At 40.0% G+C, this 22327-nt stretch overlaps 2 protein-coding genes across 3 annotated transcripts in view; one reads left to right on the forward strand and one right to left on the reverse strand.

The window, feature by feature from the left end:
• Window positions 1–21955, reverse strand: lhpp (phospholysine phosphohistidine inorganic pyrophosphate phosphatase). Of its 2 annotated transcripts, none has more exons than XM_020712173.3 (8): window positions 21926–21955; window positions 21396–21577; window positions 21101–21288; window positions 20863–21016; window positions 20712–20775; window positions 20543–20635; window positions 20278–20369; window positions 1–1972 (listed from the first exon to the last, which is right to left on the reverse strand). In XM_020712173.3, exons 2-8 carry the CDS (start codon window positions 21545–21547, stop codon window positions 1876–1878), a joined length of 840 nt encoding a protein of 279 aa, XP_020567832.1. In that variant the 5' UTR covers window positions 21548–21577; window positions 21926–21955; the 3' UTR covers window positions 1–1875. The 2 variants fall into 2 exon arrangements, with proteins under 2 accessions (XP_020567832.1, XP_078794110.1); XM_078937984.1 differs by having other exon boundaries at window positions 21651–21927.
• The window catches only part of oat (ornithine aminotransferase), a 6287-nt gene continuing 5864 nt past the window's right edge, over window positions 21905–22327 (forward strand). The window contains exon 1 of the mRNA XM_004080442.5: window positions 21905–22044. The gene's annotated coding sequence lies outside the window, so the exon portion shown is untranslated. The remainder of the gene's footprint in view (window positions 22045–22327) is intronic.

Here is a 22327-nt window from a genome sequence, read left to right on the forward strand (position 1 = left end):
TGCCTCAAAGATCTTTAATGAATATCTTTCAATCACAGAACCATGTTCTCTTCCTAGTCCTAGTACAGCAAATCCACTTAAAAATCTCTTCATGACCTTACTGTCCACTTTTTTTTTGCTCATGCAAAATTTGTACCTAAGCCTGAGTTTCTATATAACGCTTTTCCAAAAACAAACAAAGCCATAAAGCACAACTCAGATGCAAGAGAAGCACAAAGGTCACAAACTGATACACAAATGTGTAATAACTTCAATCTCTCAGCGATCTGACAGTCTGTCAATAAGTCCTGTGAGATATTACATGTCCAGACAAGTCTTCAGAGAAAAAAAAACAAAAAACAAACAAACATCAGATGTCCTCTCAGATGTCTTTCATCTGAGAGGAAATCATCCCGATAAAGGAACAGTTCATGTCCGGCACAACGGGAGGAACCTCTTTACTGTTTACCCATCACAGCAGGCAGCGTCGCTACCAATTTGTAACTTGTGTGAATCAGGTTGATGACCTTCGGGCAGGCCATAGAGGTGTGGGTTAGCGTTTCTGCTTTCCGTTCGATACCGGCAGACGAACCTGCCAAGCAGAGGTGCTAAACGCGGTGCACAGACGCTGCAAAGAGGCCGGTTAAAGCCAAGCAAATTCATCCGAGAGCAGTCAAATGCGAGTTTAATGGCTGGATATGGAGCCAAAAGGCACGCAAAAAACACAGTCAAACATTGTGTTGGAAAACGAAGTAGCAGCTGCTAGCACTTTGCAGTAAACATTAATATTTATTTCTAAAAAAAGAGCAGCATGACCGACTCAAGACATACTTTTGTAATTCTCTGTAACATTTCATTGCCTCTAATTGCCTTATAACATTTAAGCTTGTGTTTGAGTAAAGGGTGAAATGAATCAGAAAGACCTCAATGATTTACTTGGCAGTGGGCTTTTATTCTTGTTGAATGTATTGGCTGCAGAAAAACCTCGGAGGCAGCGCTTGAGAATGCGTTGCTTTCCGCCCCACTTCCAGAAGGCCGCGCACATCCAGCTGGCACCGCAAAGCGCAGAAACCAATTTTCCTCCATCCTTTTATCCCAAACTTTGGGCACAGACTGAAGCTGATGAGCGGACATCGACAATGCAACTATGACATGGCAGAAGAGGCTTACAGTTGAGTAAAACAGCAGGAGAGCCTTCCCCTCTACCCTTTTTTTTTCCAGAGCTGGACACATCCACGTTATTTATCACCTTGCCTGTGTTCTGCATTTATCATCCCCATCAGACCAGCCCACTTCCCATTTCCAGAGATGTGTCACTTTCAAGGCCAAATTTCCCCCAGACAAATCCAGGAGGATAACGCACACACACACACATTAGTAAAATAACTTTATTTTAGAGCCTAATATTATTCTTACATTTATTAACTAAACTTACACAGCTGCGCCCATGCACGGCGACTTCAAGCCGCCCTCACGTACGGTGGTTAGCAGGTTTTCTGAGCGTCAGTACTTTCCTCATATAACTGTCAATCAGCAGCTGGTTGTCGGCACATGTGTGTCAGCTTGAGGTATCTTATCTATGTGAGTCACGCACTGACAAACGCGCAGTGCAACTGTAAAGCATTCACAGCTATCTCTTGCAGACCCGAATCAAATTTTAGTCGAGTTAGTGAGGCGGTATATGTGGAGCAGCAGATGGCTGCGTTTGACACAGCAGTGAGTTGTAATAGTTTATATACAGGATCCACTGTATATGGAAAGTACTGTTCAATTCTCGCACTGTTTGGACAGTTTTGTGTGAAATTACCCAAACACGGAGCCCACTTCCCATCTGAAACAACACTTATACGAGCTACAGGAGTGACCGGAGAGTCCTCATCGTCAGTTGCCTTGGATTTAACGTCTTCTCTGACTCAGAATTATGTCCACAGCCTGGGCCAGGTTGTCCACAGTACCGTCGGCTTTTACTGTTGGGTGTTTCTCATCACTGGGCCTGCAGGACAAGAACCAAAACTGTAAAGAGGCAACCTTAAAACTAAATATATGACACAGGATGAATAAAGCAGAGTAAAATAAGGAATTGTTGAGAAAAACTACAGATATAAAACCACCCTCTGGAACACACATGTAAATGTAAATGCACGCAAGACGCGTGCTTGCGTGTTCTAAAAATAGAACTGCATCTATTGCCAATTCATTACAACTCAAGCCAACTTGATTCAAACAGAACTCCAAAACATAACGTACACTGCTAACATATTCTTTTAGTAACTTCTTTGCAATAAATTTGGTTAATAAAAGCATGATAAAGATATGGTGAGTTAAAAGCACTTCTGTGTGTAGATTTTCATTACTATGCCAGCTAGACAGTTGTCATCAAAGGATTTTGAATGCATTTACTTTAGAACATTTAGTTCAAAATGTTTAAACATCTCAGTGTTAGATCTTTTACTTCCTATCAAGACATTTGGGTTCAAAAGCTAGGATAATTCGTAAGCAACAGTAGGATTTTATCTCAAGGAGAATGCAAAGTTCGCTTTTAGGATGCTTCTGGAGACGAACAGAAGAGGTTTGTAGATTTAGAGGAAGTCTATGATAGAGAAGAAAGAAAGGAGCAGTGGTTTGTATGAGGAGGTCGGTTGTAGTATGTTGGAGCTGGTCAGGACAAGCTGGAAGATATTGGTGAGATGTTTTGTAGGTGTTATTGGTGGAGGTGGGACTGCACCAAGAATCAGCAATATTCTAATTTGGTTTGCTGTGGTGATAAACAGACTGACAGATAAGATTAGACAGGAATCTCCGTGGACCATGATGTTTGCAGATGACATTGTGATCTATAGTAAGAGCAGGTGGAGGAACATCTAGAGAGGTGGAGGTTTGTTGTGAAAAGGAAAGGAATGAAGGACAGCTGCAGACAGACAGAGTGTCTGTGTGTAAATTAGAGGAACTCCAGTGGAACGGTGGAGTTACAGGAAGCAGAGGTCAAGAAGGTGGAGGACTTTTCTGTGTGTGTGGAAAAGAGGTAGAGGCATATGCCAACAGGTTGGAACGGGTGGAGGAATTACAATTGAGGAATTGTTCCATTTTTGTTATGGAAAGACCTGAAACACATTAGCCTGAGGCTCCATCTTCACATCTGAGTTTTGCTTAGAAGAATTTAATTTAGAAATAACTGCTCGCGTTTCTGTTCGTCTTTGCACTCAATTTCAGAGCAAATCTGCATGAAACACCACATTACTAAAAACACCTGTTGCACAGATACAATCAACACTTCATTTATTATTTTTACAGTGATAGATTGGTGTTGTGGAGTTATGACTCGCAGACAGAAGCAGAAAACAGTAAATAGTCTGTACACCAGATATCGTAGAGAATGTTGCACCTTTGGTCTAACCAAATATCGTAAACCAGCTCAAAGACATGATGGCTCGTCTATAAAGCTTTCGTTTCTAGACTCTTGAGCTCATTTGTTTATATTACAAGCAGCCCAAGATTGAACCTATGACCTCAAATCTTTTAATTACATTCTACATCCTCAGCCATCAGATGCCTTCTATGACTTTCTTGTTCTCTGCTTTTGGCGCCATCCTTTCTACGCTTTTGTCATTAAGTTGTTTGAGTTCATACTTTGAGAAAGCCAGGCAGACAGAAACAAATTGATGGAGGGCTACACAAGGCATGGACTAACACGGGCTATCTCCTCACTGACTGCTGCCTTTGTCTTCTGCTACCAGCCCATAGATAGATGCAGATATAGCTGTTGAATCAGCTGCTCGGGGGAAGTGTAATCCGTTTCTAGTGGCGTTGAGCCCAAGCAGACTTACAGGGCCATTTCCCTCTCTATCAAATCAAAAGACATCAACACACCCCCCTTCATTCAACCATAGGAGTCCCCAGGAGTCCTGCTCATTTTTGAAGTGGAGCTTATAGACACCCCACCCCGGATCGCCTTGACCAGACTCTGTGTGCTTCCTCTGTTCCCCAGTCACAGGACAGAGCTCCAGATGGGAGTCTTTGTCTTGCCTTGGGTATGCGGCGCACACTGCCATTAATCCTGCCTTCTGAGAGGCTTCATAGGACCATGGCAAATATTTGTGAGCCGCCCAAGTGTAGCGAAAGACAAGAAGAGGCCTTGCGGGGGTTGAATGCTGAAGCCACGTTGACTGCAGGGAAGCGGTGCCATGTGTTTACGCATGTCTGTCAGCTGCCAGCACTTGGGTTATGTGAGCTGGACCGCTAAAGGTTGGTGTGTTGTGTCTCCTGTTCTCTTCTATGCCCGAGGACGGATTGCGTTCACACACGTTCGTCAAGAGGCATGAACACACAAGTAACTTGGCCACATGGCTTTTGTGTTTCCAGCAGAGGAGCCAACACAGTCTCTCTTACCTGACGCTCAACACCCCTTTTGCCTTCAGATACGCCTGCATGTATGCTTCTGTGTGTGATGTATCCATTTTGCTCCTTTCCTACCACCGCCATAAATAATGGAGCAGTAACCAGGTCAATGTGACCATGCAAAATTCAGCACAATGCATCTAGTGTTACTGGTAAAGTAATCTGGAGCTTGCTGTGTGTCCTTCGGGTCAATGCAATATCAATACACGTGAAGAGATATGTTCGGCCCTGGAATCTGATTGACACCGCGCAGCCTTCATATGGGGATGAGGTCAACCATGAGGCAAGAGGTGGGCAGCAGCCAAGAATTCTGTTCCACACAGCTGCTGCTGCACTGAAAGAGGAAAATGCTTCACTAGAAAGTTGGTTAATGATCACAGGGTTTGAGTTGAGGTAGGTGTGTGGATTTCTAATCCTCTTGGCCTCTTCAAGCTGAAGTTCCCTGTTTTAACTCAGTATTGCCAGAGGAATGGGGAATGGATGAATGACTCATCTGTGATCATGCTGATTGGTGATTAGTATCTAGGCAGGTAATTAAAAAACATGGCTGCAAGTGGAAAGATTTTTTCAGCTCTGATGTGAAACAAAAAAATGAGGTGTTATTGGGTATTTCCCATCAAAGCTTTTTATGTTTTGACTGAGTATTGAGGAGGACAAACCCCACCAGCTCCACAAAGGAACTTTTGGACTTTACATTTCGCTTCTATTTAGATATGCAAAGATTTCCTGCAATTTCTCCCTGATCTTCCCCCAGCATGGACAGCACTTTTTTTTTTAAGGTGGGGACACATTCATGTGACCAATTACTTTCATTTTTAAACAAGCTTGAATGTAAAAGTCAAAGGTTTGCCGTTTACCTGGCATCCAAATTGATTGAAGCATTTTATTTTGAAAACCCTCTCAATCTGATCAGCAAGTCCCATCTAGAATATAGTTTTGTTCCAAGAAAAAGTTTTTTTTCCTGCATAAAGCAATTTTTGATGCATTAAATATTAACTTGGATTTGTATAAAGTTGTACTTTTGCAACCTTTTTTTTCTTTAAAGAAAAGGACAATTCCCCTCTTTACTTTTGTACAGAACATTTTTTTAAATAACTTTAAAAGTTACAAATTGCTTTATATTACCTTTTGATTCCCACAGACACTCTTCTACAAAATCCCCAAATATTTGTGCCAACAATAATTCAAACGACTGCTTCATGTTGCTTTACAACAAGTCTCCTAAATCTCACTGCAGCGAAGACACAGCGGATAGTAAAAGAGCTGTGCAAGTTTCACACAAAGTGGGTATCAAATAAATACCATTCAGGTAATATAAGAATATACTAGCTTAGAGTGTCATATGGATAGATATACAACCCTCCACTTGCCTCTATAAAACATGGAGACACTGTTTTGTGAGCAGACTGTCTCCATGAAAAGAAACTGGATAGGGGTGACTCATAAAACGAGCACACGTGTGTGAAAGTCAGCTGTGCTGCAGAGACATACTGATGAGCTTTGACTCAAAACTAAAAGGAAATCGAGCCATTTAACAATGACATTTAAACAACTTGATCTTTTTTATGTATAAATACTGTCAAAGTAGCCCAACCAAAGCATGAAAGGAGGCTTAAGATGAAACAGCGTGAAGAAAGACACGTATGTGTAGGGGGAAGTGTCACATATTTTTACTGTTTCATTTTATAATTTTTTTTTTTCTGGTTGAAGCTTTTGGTTGACACAGTGCAAACGGAGCAGAAAAAGCATACATGAGGGCAGAGATGATGGTTAGAAATCGAGTCAACAGTGCATGACTTGGAGTGGTGGAAACATCCTGCTCAAGATTGATCAAACTTGAGTAAGTTCTTCTGTTCAAAGGGAGCTAATCCCCCCCCCCACACACACACACCCACACATTAAAGAAAAACCAAGGGCTTGAATTGAACTTTAAAGGCCAGTTTTAGGCCCATCTAATTGGCGACAGATTGCTGCTCCCTTCCCACAAAAAGCCAACTGCTTGCTGATTCAGAAACCATATGCAGCTAGCTGTGTTGTTGCACTGACCCAAACCAACAGTTCAGGTTCACTACAGTTAGCAAGCTGTGTACTTACCTTATCTTTCCTTTGGTCCAAATACTACTCTTGTAGTTAATGAGTTTGCTGTAATGCAACTCTAAATGTGTGGACAGTTCAAGGCTGCATTTGTCTATTTTTGTTTACAATCATAAACGGTATTCTAGGTGACTTTTGTGAGCTGGAAAAGAAAGTGAAAGGTTTTGGACGAATCCAAATCCCTGGTAATAGTATATTTTATTATTATGTGGTTAAGTTTACTATGATCATTTCTGTGTTTAGTATTTTAAAGATCTTCTTCAGTAATGTTTAACATGTTGGACGGCTCTGTTTTTACGAGGTGCTAAGATTATGAGGCCACCTCAGATTCCATGTGTGATTTTTTTTAAACTCAAGCACTTCTAAGAAGTGAGTGTAAAAGTAAGACGAAGCCCAGGCTTTCACACCTTCGTTAAAGGTTAAAATCGTAGGTAGACTTGTTTGGTGGATCAATAGAAAAACGTGTTTTGAAGTCTAGGGTAAAATGGCAAATACTTCAGATAGCGCTTTTCTCCCCAAAGCACTTTACAGTCACAGTGCCATTCACCCACGCACACACCTTCACACTGCACCGTCATATAACCACCAGGAGAATTAAAAAAAAGTCTGTGTAAATGCACATGTATGCGCATTTCAGGCTTCCACAATTAAAACTCTCATGTTCACGCGTCGCTACACAAGTTATAAGTCCGTTTGAAGGCTCTTCATACAAGACTCGCTGCAGCTGACACGCATTAAACTCTGGCCAATCAGGGACACAGCTTTTCTAGTGACGTATGGGGAGTGTCTTTTTCAGTACGCGGATGTATCAACCGTTTGAAAATTGATCATAGAGGAGAAATTAATAACTGCGGTTTTTGTCCGGCCAGTATTTTACGAAACCAAGCCTTTCATAAATTTGAATAGAGCAGTGAAAGAAAAAGTCTGAAACAAGATTCACGGGATTTGTGCCGCCTTGACATTTTACACCAAGACTCGTTCAACTGAGTACATGCGCTAGTAAGGAGTAGCGACAGACCTGTTTGAACACCATATGCTTAGTATGTGACGCGTTCAAGAACCTGCTGAACATGGGTTCTTAAACGCATCACACATGCCCCAGTGAGTTAGTAGCTTTAGAAATTCCTCCACTTTGAATAAAATTGTTAAGAAAGCTGCTGATTTAGCCCTGATTTACAGGTTCTTAGGTCAAAGCGAGAGTGTTTGATCACTTGTATAGAGGAGCAGGAATTCCAAGGTTGAGGCTCACACTGAGTAAAGTCAGCAAACATGAAAGCTTGAGCTGATGAGCCTCCTTTCCCCCGTTTCACATCGGCAAAAGCTGAACCGCCATGAGTGTTTTTAAAAGCCAGATGCCATCTGGCCACACAAGAATCCCATTTATGAAAGTCACGATTCACTGAAGAGAACCCAGTCACTCCATCCCTTCTTTTAAATGCCAGACTTCATCTTGTAATAAAGCAGACCTGGTGGGGAACATGACTTGATGATATCTATTGCCTTTGTGACACAGGAGACAAAACTTTCTCCCATAAATCCCAAGCTGTTTGTGTTTTCATTCATCCTGACACAGAATGTGAGTTTAATTGGCCTTGGTGTGACTTTTGGGGCTCTACGATTTAAAATTACAAAGAAAATCCAGAAGAATAAACACATAATCTCATCTAATCGGTTTTACTTTCTATATTTTGATATTTGTTTGTGCTAAAAATTGAATAAGACCTCTAAGATTAGGCAGCAGCAGTTTTGTATGAGAGACGGCTCAACTGAATAATGGGAAAACACCATGTTTCGTGAGTGTTATGGCAACACTCATAACACTGATACTAACTCGGAGCCTTTCACTATCTGCGTCTACTGTCACACTGCCGTGCAAAAGGCTGTGTCATGTTGACTCATAATCAGCAAACAGCTGCGGTGCGGATTTCACCCAGATTAACCGTTCGTTTTCGGAGGAGCTGGACCCAAAGGGGATTCCCTAGTTGGATTGTGAAGAGCCCCTGGATTCTTCTAGATTCATCTTGCTTATAAAGAAAACCTCCTTTGTTAGCAAGTTATGTGTATTTGTTCAATAAATAAATCAAATTAAAAAAAACTGAGAAAGGTGTCATACCCACCCACTGAAAAGTTTCTGTTTATCCTAATATCTACTCTCCAAGAGAAGAAAAACACATAAATACAGTGGTGGACAAAATTGTTGGTACCCCTCAGTTTAAGAAAGAAAGTCCACAATGCTCACTGAAATGACTTGAAACGTTCAAAAGTAACTATAAATTAAAATTGATTGAAAATCAACTAATCAAAATCAGCCATTACTTTAGAGTTGTTGATTAACAGAATTAAAAAACAAACAACTAATGAAATAGTTCTGGACAAAAATGATGGTACCCATAACTTTATATTTTGTTGCACAACCTTTTGAGGCAATCACTGCAATGAAACAGTTTCTGTATTTGTCAATGAGCCTTCTGCACCTGTCCACAGGTATTTTGGCCCACTCCTCATGAGCAAACCGCTCCAGTTGTCTCCGGTTTGATGGGTGTCTTCTCCAAATGGCATGTTTCAGCTCCTTCCACAGATGTTCAATGGGATTCAGATCTGGGCTCATAGAAGGCCACGCCAGAATAGTCCAACGCTTTTCTCTAAGCCATTCTTGGGGGTTTTTGGTTGTGTGTTTTGGATCGTTGTCCTGTTGGAAGACCCATGACCTGCGACTGAGACCAGGCTTTCTGACACTAGGCAGCACATTTCTATCCAGAATGCCTTGATAATCTTGAGATTTCATTTGACCTTGTACAACTTCAAGACACCCTGTGCCAGATGCAGCAAAGCAGCCCCAAAACAGAACTGAGCCTCTTCCATGTTTCACAGTGTTCTTTTGGTTGTATGCTTCATTTTTGAGTCTACAAACGTAGAGCTGATGTGCCTTACCAAAAAGCTCCAGTTTAGTCTCATCTGTCCAAAGGACCTTTTCACACACCTTTCAACAGTGGTGTCCTCCTTGGTTTTCTCCCATAAAATCCACTCTGGCTTGATCTAGGAGTTCACCTTTAATGTCTTTGGAGGTTGTTCTGGGCTCTTTGGATACAGTTCCAACGATCCGTCTCCTTAGTTTGTCATCAATTTTCCTCTTCCGAGCACATCCAGGGAGGTTGGCTGCTGTCCTGTGGGTCTTAAACTTCTGAATAATATGTGCCACTGTTGTCACAGGAACTCCAAGCTGCTTAGAGATGGTTTTATAGCCTTTACCTTTACGATGTTTGTCTATAATGTTGTTTCTAATGTCCTACGAGAATTCTCTCCTTCGTTCTCTGTTGTCCATGTTCAGTGTGGTTCACACCTTTTCACCAAACAGCAAAGTGACTATTTGTCTCCCTTTAAATAGGCAGACTGACTGATTATGGGTTTGAAAACAGCTGTGATGTCAATGAAAGGACATACCTGAGTTCATCATGACCCCCTGGGCAAGAAGTTCTCAGTCAGGAAGTACCATCATTTTTGTCCAGCCCTATTTCATTAGTTTGTTTTTTAAAATAATTCAAGTAATGAAAAACTCAAAGGTATTGGCTGATTTTGATTATTTAATTTTTTATAAATTTTAATTTATTGTTACTTTTGAACGTTTCAAGTCATTTCAGTGAGCATTGTGGACTTTCTTTCTTTAACTGAGGGGTACCAACAATTTTGTCCACCACTGTATGGCCTACTTTCATGCTCAGAGATTTTACCCACATAGCTACACTTATAAAAAGACCTTTTCAAAGAGTTGCACTTCATCTGCGTTTTTTTTTTAACCCAGTTCCTCACAAAACGAGGACCTTCATGTGACCCCCATCTAACCACATCCGAACAGCTCAGCATGGTATTATTAAGACACGGCCTGTGTGCATCTGAGCATTTCAACCGGTGTGAGTCTTGTGACGACTTACGGCTGAATCATCACATAGGTTGGGGGTTGTGCAACCATGCACACAAATGACTCTGCGGACGCAAAACCAAAGGTTCTCCCAGCTGATCAGTTTGAAACTGTTAACAATTGTGCATGTAAAGAACAGCACTGTAGTCCCGCCTGCTGTTTTTGGAGGTTCACTTTACTTCTCTACCACGCTTCCTTCTTTCATTTCTTCATCTTCATTGTATGTAGAAAAGTAGCCGTAGAGGCCCAGCTCACTCATTTGTGGTGCTGTGGGATTCTAGTCTTCAAATGTTAAAAAAAAAGCTCAGGTTTATGATTAATACTGGCTTCTAATGAACTGTCACCCCAGGGGGATGACAGATGGAAGGCCAGACATGGGCACCCATACATGCAGCCAAAGATACGCCCTTAATCGGGAATCATTACTCAAAGATGGAAGTGTGGACCCCAACTCTTGAAAAGTTTGAAAATTGTAGGATGGGCATCAAGCTCCCTGCTCTGCTCCATTCGGATGCATCCACCTGCAGACAAATAGATCCATGTACGTCTTTGTTTTCCCCGTCTGAGCTGGAATCTGGCTGTAAACTGTATGGCTGGATAGCTCCAATTTTGCTCGGCATTTTAGCTGCACTGGTAATGTTAGGTTGGGGTTGTGGGGGACCATAACCAAGCAGGGGAGCTCATAGCAACGGGATGGGGAAAGGAGGCGGAGTTGCTCTCCGGCAACTGACACTCCTACAAAACAACAGAGTTATCGATTTTGGTTAAAAACTGCAGAATCGCACTTCAAAGACCACTGGGAACTAAACAGTGAGAGGAAGCCGAAGTATAACTTAAAAAAACAACAACCCAAGTTTGAGGGAATTACAAAAAAAAAGAAAAAGATCCTACTGGGATTGGATTCAGAGGTGTTCCACCACACCAACACGTACAGCCCCAGGCCTATCAAGCCGAACAACGCAGATGTTAAGCTCCACCCAAAAATACCACATTGAAAAACCAACAAACTCAAAACGTTTATAGCAATTAAACAAAGATAAACCAACTAACAAGACTAACAATGAATAGAAATCGACTCAAATTTGTACATTTTAATCAGACCTAATGCTAAAAAAATAAGAAAAATATTGGTGAGATTCAAGTAATTGATTCCTTCTTCAATCTTTCGAGATTGTTTGTGGATTTTTTTTAAAGGCGTTACATGGTAGGAAGCAGATGAAAATAAGTAATACAAGGTTGCTGAACAAAGCACAACCCACATGTGCACAAATCCCTCCTTCCAGGCCATTGTGTTTCTGGTGAAAATAATTTAGGAAGCAGGCGTTATTTAAAGGTTCTAATGCACCTCAATGACCCTCCTTGTGCAATTATTTTGACTCGTGTCAGCCTGAGGCAATGTAGGGAACTCAATGCTGACATGAACAAGTGCAAAAAAACAAAAGCGGAAGGCTGGAACTTACAACCAGGAGAGACGTTCAAATGACAAACACAAGTGTTTGTGTAACATCTATTCGACAAAAGACACTAGAGAGAAATCCAGCAGAGGAAAAAAACCTTCATGCAACACCTATTTTCCTATTTACCTTGCAAATAACCTGCCAAGACCAAACTGCTGGCAGACAAAAAAGATGCAGAGATCTGCAGGCATTCTGTTGGCTCCAATAGATTTTCTGAAGACGATCACATATGCTGTCATGTTACATCTTTGGCTTTGAGTCAACAAAAAGCACTGAACTGTTGTTTGGCACAAACCAAAATGGCCTCTAAACACACAACGGGAGCTTTGGTAGATCTTACAGTGTCCAGGCAAAAACCACAACAGCAACAAAAAGGGAAGGTTTGAGATGACAGGTTTTGACAGATTCACAGCCTCTGCTGAGACGAGAACTCTGAGATAACTTCATTTCCTTCCCACAGACAAAAACTAATGTGGTAACACTGGTTAGGACAGGGTGTGGGATGGTGCTGATTTGCTTCACAGAGGAACAGGCTTGCACTCTTGCACTTTAAGTTCGTTTGAGACTCCAATGTGGTAAAAGGTGAGAACTACACTGACGCTGACAAAGCAAAACCATGACCGTGACGTGCAAACGAGGTGCAAATGGCATCTGGCGGTGAGAAATGTTAGAATTGTAACTTTCAAGGACGGTAGTAGGTTAACACTGAACTGCAAAAAAAAAAAAAAAAAAAACAAAAAAAAAAAATACGCCCTTACTAATAGACTTCCACTTCCAACCTCTGTCTTAGCTGGTGACACCAGAGGACACCCACAGCGCTAAAAGATAAGAGACGCTGAAATACAGTCCGCGCCCCAGGGGCAAATCTTAACATGCGAGAGAGATGAAGCAGCAAACCGCGGTGCCACGCAGAAGACACAGCCACCCCGTCCAGGTTCAGTGTCACAGGTCTGCCAAGAACAAAGGCCATCCGTAATCACGCCGTCTTGGGTTCTGTCTAATGTCTGATCTATTCACTGCAGGGGAGATTGGATTCCAGCAGATGGAAAAACAAATCTCCTTTCTGCACACACCTCAAGTCAATGAATCCCAAATTGTTGCTTTGGGACAGGGATCTCGAACCTTCAACACTAAAAGAGCCCGTTTCTTACTGACCAAAACCCAGCGAGAGCCACAAAGTCCTACTTAATCTATTAGAAAAACATGATTTGTTTTTGTGGCTATCCTAAGTCAAATTTAGCTCGTAAATATTTACAATAGTTAAGTTTAAAAAGTCTTGTACTTTTCTAGAAATAAACATCTTCAACTTTTTTTTCTTTCTACTTTTGACAGCAGCACATAAGTTTCTTTCAAAAGAAAGTACCGGTACACGCTGTGTCAAATAGGAAATCCTTCTGCTGCAGCAGATTAACTTGAATAAAAAATGCAGAAAAACCAAGTCTAACATGTATTTTAGCTAACACACTGTTGATGCAAACATAATGCTGAGCAATCGCATAGGGAAACGTTTATTAATGCTTTATAATGCATTATGTACGATTAAATATTAAAGATTAGTCACTGCTAACTAACGCGCAAACTAATACAATTAGTCGTGTAAAGCAATGCATAAAAGTGGCTGTTAAAGCTTTATTTAATAGTTAAGTAAAGCTTAATTATATATTGACAAACATTAATACCGGCACCATAAAGGATTACCCAATGTTTACTACCATTGACTATGGTGCACCTGTATACTTTTTACTTCTTTTACTATCAAACTAAATGTGAAAATATTTGGTAGAATACATTTTTTCCATCTATACTTTAAGCACTTTTCCTCTGAACAAGTGTTGGGCATCATCATTTAGAATATGTGCTTAATGTGACTGACTTGATATTTCAAATTGTTAGCATTTTTCTTTTTTTTTATCCTTTTGATCCTCAGGTTCCAGACCCCTGCTTTAGAAGAAACATTGTCATCATAGGTGTCTGCTTTAAAATAATAAATATCCTGTCTCCATCGGCTGTTGTGTCTCTGCTATGGTCATTTCTTTGTAGGTAAGGAACAACTTTTCTTGCTACTGTTGAGCAGATTCTTCTTACTTTTGGATTATTTGGACATCAGTGGGAGAAAAATGTTTGTCTTTGTTGTGTGCTGAACATCTATTCTAAAGCATCTTTTCAACAAGTTTAACTTTACCTTAAAACAACTGACAACTATAACAACTGAACTGAATGGCATGGAGCCACATCCTCTGCTCTCTGGTTGCACATCCTTCTCCGTCTTGCTGCCTCTGGCTTTGATTATAGAGTCAACAGTTACAGTGAATATTTGCATAGTGACCCCCCACCATGGAAGGAAGTACACGTTCTAACAGATGCCATTCATTTCCCAAGTGCATTTGTGTGTTTTTGCATTGGTATAACAGCTCAACTGATAAGGCTCGTTAACCTCTTCACACCTTACAGCATTAGTGCAATGGAAAAAAGGTAGTGCATTGTTAGTTTATTGCATATTACACAGACTTATCTGCCTCATCGGCGGGTTTGTTCCGTTTCCTTGCAAGCAAACAAATACTTTTTTAGGGAAAAGTCCAACATGTGCACGCTAACTTATGCAGGCATTTACTTAGCATGAATGGATAGCAGATCATTGTTTTTATGTATTATTGATGTTTGTTTTGATGATAATGATTCGAGTACTTTTATTTATGAAATATGTCTAGAAAAAAATGAAAAGTAGCTAAACTAAATGCTTAATCCCTTAAATAGACTCTGGGCATACCTTATTTAGCCTAAACATATGTAATTAAATGCAGTTTTGGTGTATTAGACCATAGAACTTAAGCTTAAGTCAGTGAAGAGACAGGAGTTCTGAGCTGGGATTTAAAATGATGGATATTTTGTGCAGCTCTGATCTGTTGGGGCAGGTCAATCCACAGTACAATGTGCAAAGAGCCATAGGCAACAGATAAGCTCCTAAAAATAAAATAAATACATTTATTTCTTATTTGGTTTGTTAACTGAGGAGCAGCAACATTTAATGACTATATATATGTATAAATAAAAGTTTAGTTCTAGCTCCTCTTAGAGTAAAATATATGGGCTATGAGCATAAGTTATGGCACTGTAGAATTAATGCAGGAAACTAATCCGTCCAATGATCACATGACCCCTGACTCGGCCTGTGGAGCTCGTTTCATCTCGTTCCATCGTGGACCAGTTCTCCACAGAGAGCCTTCATCATGCTCGGCCTGCTTGTTTCCCGATATTCCCGTTAGCAGTGCAGCTTTGGCCACAGGCAGAGGTTTACACTGTGACTGTGAAAGTGTTTTCAGAGCTCCCTGGCAGATTCAAACAGCAATGGAGGCGAAGCCTTTCAGCAATACAGAGCGATAAAACGAGGTGGCATAACGCTTTCTGCAAGAGGAGAGGAGCTCAAAATGTCCACGTTTACAACAATAAAACAAATGATTGCATAACGGAGGGAAATGTGAGGTGTCTTTTACCAAACTTTAAGTGCAGTTGGAGTTCAATAAAGATAAGAGATCAGAAAAAAATGGAGCACCTGTGGTTACAATTAGCAGGAGGTTTCTGTTCAAACTAGAACAAGGACGTCCCACAAAAACCCTGCGTGCTGTGGGAGGGTCAAACTCTGGCCAAAGTTTTACCAGCAGGGTGGAGAACTTCAACTCTGAGGCTCAGTTATTGCTGAAGTAAAAACCATTAAGCATTTTATGAGCGATAAAGCAAATCCAAGACGATCAATGACATCAGGACAGACGTACGATTTTAAGATTTGACATTTTTGAGCTTGCTACTGTTGATTTTGCGATATGTTACTTTTTATCTGTCTAATAACCCAAGTTATGCATTTATCTGCTTTTACTTCACAAGTTTGAAGCTGTCTCATCAAGACTAAAGGTAAAAATCACTGCAGCTTTTATCCAGGACCGTAATTTTTGTTGCTTCATCTCTGAAAATTCAATCCTCGTTCCCTCAAAGCTGATAAAACACACAGAAAAAACAACATTTTCTTTGCTAGGGAGAATTTATGAGATGATAATAAACTTCAAGATCCTTGTGGTATTTTGTTTTTTTAATCCCCATTAGCATCCTTACTTCTTACTAGCATTCTTTAAATTCTTTTCCCAGCTGGAAGCTAGAAATTTAGATTTGTTAAGGAACAGATGACAAGAGCTTTATAAAAAAAACAAACTACACAAGTCCTCACTTTTGCAGGCAGGCTTGTTACAAGTTTGCAAAAAAAGTAAAGTTTTTTTCCTTGAAAAATTGTTATTTTATTTAGAATTCATAACACATAAGCAACTATTCAAACCAACAGTTTCTTTCAACTGCATATATATATATATATATATATATATATATATATATATATATATATATATATATATGTTTGCTTTTAAAGCTCTGAGACTTTAAATACGAAAAAGGAAATGAGGTCAGGATCTAATTAGAGAAGTTACCAAAAAAAAAGGGACACTAATGAACAGAAAAATCAAAAATCAAAGAAGTGAAACAAAACAGAAGCAGCAACTGGTGATTTGAATAATGCTCTGCAAAATGAGCTACATGTGACCACATTTTGCACATAAAACGCCAGTTTGGTCGTTTCCATTAAAAGGGGAGGAGCTTCTATGACTAATGAGTTTATTTTAAGTGGAACATGTTTTGAACAGCTAGTTTAACTCTTGCAGAGTCATCAAAGAGCCAGGTGTAAGTGCAGATTACTTCCTGAAGTGTGAATGTCTTCTTCTCTGTCTTTAAGTCATCTTCATGCACCTCTTTCAGAGTTTTATGATGCATTTAAGGGAGGAGGAATTTTCTTTTGTCTTTTTGTACAAATCCCTGCTACCACAGACCTAACAGAACACGGGAAGATCAAGACAAAACCAAAGATCTCAGCTCAGCTTTTCTGCCATTTACTGCTCAGCAGCTTGTCAAGTGAAAAGCGTTTTACTAAAAGCAGAGAGGATTTGATTTGTATCCTTCCCCTTTCCTGTCTGGTCGTGAGGTCTGCCGTATTTAAAGGCGTCTTTTTCCCCTGTGGCCTGATGGGAACTTCAGGTCTGCACAGCATCTGGTTGACTTGGAAACAGCTGTGTTTTTGCAGATTTGACTGAAGGTTTACAGCAGCGCAGAGCGGGTCCGGGGTTCCCTGGACCTGTACGGCTAAACAGTTTGAAATCTAATGTCCCCCCCGCCTTGACCCCCGTCCCACTGAGACCAGATTCCCAACACACTGTCTGGTCTCCAGCACACTGCTGTGTCTGCATCTCATGAGAGATCTTAAACTTTATGAGCTGCTTCAGGACACAAACCCACTCTATTGACACGGTTTTTTTCTGTTCCAGTTTGCCAACAACAGTCTTCTGTTGTGACTCCCACACAAAGAGGGTGAATTAGCAACGCAAAAGAGGTCAGGCTGCAATGAACTCATAACAAAAAAAACAACCATGAATGAATTCTTTCTCCGCCGTTTCTCATTTCAGCTTCAGCACCTTCAAGACCAGCGCTGATGAAAGTTGTGTTGTGTTGTTTCGAACATGACTGTCTTGAGGCATTTTTCTCACGTAAATTAAGACAAACACGTTTAAAAGCACATTTCTGAGTATTTCTTTATTAAAATTGTTGTGAATCAGGAGCAGACGTTTAAAAAGAGCCTATTTGTGACACAGACAATATGGTGGGCGGGGCACAAGCTCCCTGTTCCGCTCCATTCTGATTAGGGCTGGGTATTGATTTAATTTGATTGACCAGCGTCTGGATGAGTAAGATAAAAAAAATTTTTCAATTCTATTAGATTTTGAATTAACATGGTTTACACATTTAGACATTTGTATAAAAATACAATAATAATCTATATATGTTTTTAGCTATTCATATTAACCTGAAACAGTTCATATGCTGTAAAATGTGTTAGTGAAATAATAAACCAATGAGATTGAAAACACTGAACAGTGTTGCAGGATTTCACCAACAGGACAAGCTCCAACAAAAATGTGCAGATCATTCTGTTCTGCCTCTCCTGGATGGTGTTTCAGTTTGGCCACTAGGTGGAGCTCGCGCTGTAGCACAACACTTTATTCCAGAAGATTTGAGCAAAAAACGGTGCTTTAGACCACAAATGGTTACTTAAAAAACCATGTTTCCTTAAAACAGTTTGGACAATTCATGCCTGTAAGTATATAAAGCTGTTTATTTACAAGTAGTCAGCAATGTATGTTTAGGTCGACCAGTCTTAGCATTAGCCGTCCGATGGGAAATTCCATTCTACGTTAGCATCAAGCAAATGGACTTTCGCCTCACTGCTGTTATGCGTTTGGTCACCAGAAAAGGAAAGGCATAAAAGATCGATCTCTACTTCTATGGATCGATTATTGATTTATTAAGCTTGGATCGATTTAGGTCGATTAATCTATTTTATCAACCCAGCCCTTATTGGGATGCATCCACTTGGAGACAAATAGATCCATGTAGGTCTTCGTTTTCCTCATCTGTACAGCTGGATATTGATCACGATTTTGTTACACCAGCAGTGTTCGGTTAGGATTGTGATGGGCTGTAAGCTAGCAGGACGGCGCGTAAACAGAGATATCCCATCAATGGGGAGGGGAAAAAGAGGTGGAGTTTCTCCACAGACACTGAATGGTCCCAGAGGCGAATTTCTCAATAAACTGCCACTGTGCATAAACTATGTCATAGAAAACAACAGGTTTTTTTTTGTATTTTGGTTTAAACCGGCATCCTGATAATTAAAATATCACTGGAAACGCTTTGAAAATAGATAACAAGATGACAGGAGTTGGACTGCAGAAACGGAACTTTTTGTTTTCCTGGATAAATCAGAGCGTTTTCACTCACTAACACATCAAGTTCAGAGCTCCACACGTTTGAACCTGGAACGTCGTGCAGGTGAGGGTTTGAAAGCAGCATGTCTGGAGGGTTACCTCCACAAGCACATGCATGTCAAGCCGCTTCGCAAAAACGCACACCCCCACAGTCTGAATGTACTTTATGTGACGGCATTAAAAAAGACTGATGCTCCAGCAGATTACTCAGCAACTGCTGAAGTCACATGACACAATGTGTCTGGAAAAAGAAAAAAAAATGGCTTAATTTGATTGAACCGATTGAGGACGGTTGGCTCGGTCAGATGGTTCCCTGGCTCGAATTGGCTTAGATTTAATATTGGCTTTTTAGTTTGGATTAGATTGGGACTGAAAAACAATCTGGGTCAGCACAGCCTGAGGACTGAATCAGAGAAGTTTTTCGTAGGCCTAACTGGTGGGGCACAATGAAGACAAACAATCAGGAAGACCTCAGAATGGAGCCATCTCACAGGGGAAATTTTGGAGTCAATGAAATAAAAATAAAAACTTAATATTGTACGTTTTTCTCAAAGAAAATTTTAGATTTGTGTAAAATAAGTACCGTTCTCTTGAGTTTTAATGGAAATCATGTGTTCAACAGCTACTTCGATATCAAGAAATTCTGAAAAATTATATTTTTACTTTTAACAGTTTCTAAAATATAAGGCAAATCAACAAAATGAATTGTAATTAACTGATACGAAAAGGTCAATTTACTTGCACAAATGTTAACATTTTCCCCTTAACTTAAACCTATTTAGCAATTGCTTAAGCAAATTGGACTGATAAAACATACAATAGTCTAAAGAAATTGGTTTTTGCTGATATAAGGTTTTCCCCAAGCTGCAGGGCAAATGCAAAACAAGACAAGGCCTAGGACTTCCCCTCCACAAGTCTAAATCGTGCTAAAGAAAGCAAGCAGAATCCCATGCAGAAATACACATTAAAGAGACGGCAGTATATGGTTTTAAACACATCATAGTTTCAAAACAGCATATCTTTCCAGCCCAGTCAAGATGCTGTTTTCCTCAAAGCGAAATGTTAAAAATAAGTCAGCGTGTGTTTTTGCAATTACACTCTAGCAACCAGTAATATTCAGAGATCATAAATCCTTTGGCAACTATAACCTCGTGTCAGTGAGTGGAGAGGATGAAGCTATTTTTGGATGATTCCCTATCTACTAAATAAATCTGGTAGAGTTGAAAATGTGGTGAATGGCTCACAGGAAGCTTTTTGGGGGAAAAAACAACAAGACCTTTTCCGAATTCTTGAAGTGATGTGTAAGTGTGCCCTCTTGTGGTTAAACAAAAAATTACACATCAAATTGTGTATTTGTCCTCAAATGACTTCATTTGGCTTTTAAAATGTATTGCATTAAAATGTTTAACAAAATGTAAAAAACAATTTGATACCATTACATTTATTACAAATTACTGATTTGTAAAAAAAAAAATCAATAAAGTTATGTTGCAGCACAGGTGGATTTCTGACAGAGTAGACTGAGAAGCAACAATATGCAATAAAGTTTTAGGTTTCCTTTTAAACTTATTAGAAGACTGACCTGTATTTTCCCGTCCTAACTTGCACGCCTTTCATTACGCAATGTTGGGCTCCACCTACATCATTTACAAGATCATCTCCAATCATCAGCACCTGATTGACAATAAAAAAAAATGTTTATATGCATCAAGCTAACTTTATTCTGCAAATTATCAATTATAATGAAAAACATTTTTAACATGGGATGATAAAACTCTTTTTTACTGACTTATATGCAGGAATTGTGCAAAAAATATTGCATATTGCCGTTAATCGTTACTACATACTTCATTTGGTTGAAGTCCCATGTCATTTAGAACACTCTGGAAGAACGTTGGGGATGGTTTACCAATGACCTCCGCCTTTAAATCACATGCATACTGAAAAGTAACAAGAAAAAAGTTCATGAGTATTTAAGTTTGCACAATTCTTCTACAAAGAGTGAACCTGCAGTACCTCAAGAGCCTTCATGTAAACACCAACATCTAATTTCAAGCCATCTGTCTCTTTATAATACCTCCTATAAAGAGAAAAAAAACATTTGGTTGGATTTACTAAACCTTTTGTAATCTAGGTAAACCAAGACTATGGAATAATATTCACGAACCCTTGACCAAGAGAGAACAGCACTGGCTTTTCCAAGCCTATAAGGACTGTGAAGGCCTCATTTATGTTCTTGTAGGAAAAGTTTTCAGCTGCATCTCCGATGATCACACAGTTGGGGTTTGTCTGGTCAACTCCAACAAACTCATTGAGGAGTCCTGTGGAAAAGAAACACATCAGGCACTGTCAATGTGTCACTGAATTCCCAAATGATGAGATTTTAAATGGGATAGCTGCAGTACCGTCATGTACCAGCAGGTGGGGTCGTAAACCCCGTTCTTTGAGGACTGCTATGGCTGCAGGAGCAGGAGGAAAGACCTCAGACACCGATATGTCGAAACCCAGTCTCTGAAGTTTAGCAACAAACTTCTCTCTTGTTGCTTGTGTCTCATTGGTACAAAAACGCAACTGCAGGTCAGATTCTTTAAGCCTGATAAATATTAGCAGGGACACAGCGTCAGCATAACGCACAGTGCTTTCACTTCAATTTAATAAAAGTAACACATGACATTTCAAATGTCTCCACGACTCACTCACTTTTTCACAGCAGCAGCAGAGCCAGGAATGGCAACTCCATCCCCCTCACCGCTGTCATACAACACTCCACACAGGTCCAAAATGACACCTTTCAAACACTTTGCACACTCGGGCCAGCTTGCGTCAGCCATATTGGAAAACGCAATGCGCATGCGTAAACCGAGGTCACAGGAGTTCACAGACTGTCGGAAAAAAATGGAAAGTGTCGGAAGCGCACATGCAGGTGCTCAAAATACCGTCAGAAATAAAACATACCTACAACAGAAATGAAAAGAAAATTGGAGGCAACGTTAAGCTGAAGAACTAAAAAAATTAATCTCTTAATTGTAGAGTGTTAGAAAATTTCGACAAACATCTAAACGTTAAATTAGATGAGATGATTGATGATAATTTGTCTTTGTTAACAAGCGCTTAAAACGCACACAAGTTTTTTGTTACCTCCCAGGGCCAGAAATATACTACAAAATACACCAAAATCAACGTGTTCGTTCGTAAAATAAAACATTAAACAAATACTACACGTCTTTTACTTGTTCCTCTTTGAGGGCGTGTCCTGAGGTCCTGTGACGTGTACAGCTGGGGAGCTTCTAAATTCGGAGCCACAGACAGTTCCATGTAATCCGCGACTATACACGTGACAAAAAGACTGGTAAGTATCATCCGAATGGAAATTAAATCAACCATTTGCCTTTAGATAGTTTTTTATTTTGTACATGTTTCATATGGTGTTTTCGTTAAATGTTTATCTCAATTTCACGAGTAAACCAAAGAATTGACTTATATAAATATTTTGAGCTAGCTTATTAGCTTTCCGGTTAAACCAGAAACGATGCTCTTCCTCTTGACTTGAGCAGCCTGCAGTTTTTTTCCGAATGGTTTTTATTTTTGTTTAAAGGTGTTTTTATCCTATTTTCCTGCTATAATGGTTTAGT

Source organism: Oryzias latipes, chromosome 19 (genome assembly GCF_053564925.1).
Source record: "Oryzias latipes strain Hd-rR chromosome 19, Olatipes_Hd-rR_3.1".
Lineage (NCBI taxonomy): Eukaryota > Metazoa > Chordata > Actinopteri > Beloniformes > Adrianichthyidae > Oryzias > Oryzias latipes.